Source organism: Sinocyclocheilus grahami, unplaced genomic scaffold (genome assembly GCF_001515645.1).
Source record: "Sinocyclocheilus grahami isolate Dianchi unplaced genomic scaffold, SAMN03320097.WGS_v1.1 scaffold168.1, whole genome shotgun sequence".
Taxonomy (NCBI): domain Eukaryota; kingdom Metazoa; phylum Chordata; class Actinopteri; order Cypriniformes; family Cyprinidae; genus Sinocyclocheilus; species Sinocyclocheilus grahami.
In genome coordinates, this window is record NW_015505347.1 from 603816 (window position 1) to 606090 (window position 2275).

The 2275-nt window shown below is 36.5% G+C and overlaps 1 protein-coding gene across 1 annotated transcript in view; it reads right to left on the bottom strand.

Moving 5' to 3' along the window:
- Window positions 1–2275, bottom strand: part of LOC107593290 (usherin) — an 11464-nt gene that overhangs the window by 5722 nt on the left and 3467 nt on the right. The window contains exon 2 of the mRNA XM_016282943.1: window positions 1247–1482. Coding sequence (XP_016138429.1) covers window positions 1247–1482 — 236 coding nt within the window. The remainder of the gene's footprint in view (window positions 1–1246; window positions 1483–2275) is intronic.

The window sequence follows — 2275 nt, forward strand, 5'->3', positions numbered from 1 at the left end:
ACGTCGGTATGCAAATGCGCTGTCTGAACTTATTTATACAGCGCAATTTTGGTCGCACCTGCGGACCACTTATGTGCACCCCTGCTCATAACTAACAATAAAAGTCTTCATAACTTAATGGAAATGTGAGCAAAATACACAAGCGAAATGGTCAAAAATGTCCATTTATCGCATGTTTTCATAGAAAAGAAATGGAATGCAAAAACTCGTTCTGTGTGAACGCCAGAGCTGGGTAGTAACTGATTACAGTTACTTGTAATTAGATTAAATTACATTTTAAAATACTCGTAATCGGACTACAGTTCCTTTTTATGGATTACATGATTACATATTATTTACACAAAAATGCATTCATAATTTATTTCGTCTCCCTAATTCCTCTTTTTCATTTCCTTTCTAAAATAGCCCACCACTTATATACAGTCAGAAAGACTTCTGGTTTTCTGGACCTTCACAGAGATCAGTTATTAGTCAGGTGGCTACACTTTGACCATTTCAAACACATTAAAATGCACAAGTTTTTTTGTCACCTGAACTTCTTTCACCTAATATATTTACTTGAAGTACACCTGAGATTTTAAAATAAATATTTTAATAATGAAGTATCACATTTGCATGTTCAGTGGTTCTGTGACATTGGGTAATGGTCACATGACATGCAAATAAACAAATAAAATGTTAAATTTTTCAGTAAGTGTTTTATTTTATTCATTTTAAAATAGTTTTAACTTAACATTTTTATGATTTAATTAATTATTAGCTTTTCATTAATCTCATAAACTCCCTGCAGCTCCTTCACAAACCCAGTTTGGGAAACCTTGACATAATATAGCCTAGTGTTCAATGCACTTCATGTTGTTGATAACAACAGATGCAATATATTTTCTTACGCTTTGTATTTTTTATATCAATATGGTTCAAGATTATCCTATTTTAAATCAATATGATAAACGAGTTAGGTCGAAAGTAATCTAAAAGTAATCTAAAAGTAGTCTGATTAGTTTACCTAAAATGTGTAATGTAATGGATTACATACTAACTACAATTTTTGTCCTGTAATTTGGAATCAGTAACGGATTATTACAATTTGTAAGTAATCTACCCAGCTCTGGTGTACGCTTCCTTGTATATTTCCTCAGACTTTTGGCATATGAGATATTTTGAAGCTTTCTGCTTCCTAATCTGCACACTGTCCACATGCCTATTGAAACCTGCAAAGTGTAATATAAGGATGTTTTGGCCTCACCAGGTAGGAGTTGCTGGGTGGGTAGACGGCCAGCGGGCTGCGGCACTGGAGTGGCACTGATACGAGGGTGAACGGCGGTTTATTGAGAGCCTTCTGTAAAACTATAGCCAGAATGAGAGCCAGCAGCAATAGCGAGACTCCAGCCATCAGCACAATGAACCACAGCTCACGGTAGAATGGCGAACCCCCCGCACGTGTGCCCAGCCGACCACCAGCAGCAGTGGGAGGCTCCACACCTGAGATCACAGACAAAACAGAGCACTGCTTTAGATCTGATTGAAAGCACAGAGTATAGTTCCATTATGATGCGAACGCTTAGCGCATGCATACAACTGAACGCTCAGCTCAGCTCAGACACATGCGCACTAGAAATGTTCAGCCTTGTTCAGTGTCTGCACTATTTCTTTCCACAAGTTATGAGCGAAAAAAATGTATACTTATAGCCAGGAATGAGAGTGATCCACTGAACAACACACAAAGAAAGTTTAATTTACAGTGAGAAAATCAGTATCTTCGTTAAGGCCAGAGTTTCTGTGTTCCAGTCAGTGAGAAAACATTAAAATTATACATACACACACACACACACACACACATACAGAAAAGGTGAAAAGGTTTTTGCCCCTTCCTGTTTTATTAAATTTTTTTGCATATTTGTCACACTTAAAAGATTCAGATCATCAAACTAATTTTAATATTACACAAAGATAATGCAAGTAAATACAAAATGCAGTTTTTAAATGATGATTTCATTTATTAAGGGAAAAAGCTGTCCTAAACTACATGGCCCTACGGGAAAAAATTAATTGCCCCCTTCTGTTAAATCATGAAAGAACTGTGATTAACCACATTATTTTAGAAAGCTGAGTTAAATTTCACTAGCCACACGCAGGCCTGATTACTGCCAGACCTGCTGAATCAAGAAATCACTTAAATAGAACCTGTCTGACAAAGAGAAGCATACTTAAAGAGCAACACTTCATGCCGTGATCTAAAGAAATAGTTGACATGTATCAGTCTGGAAAGGGTTAT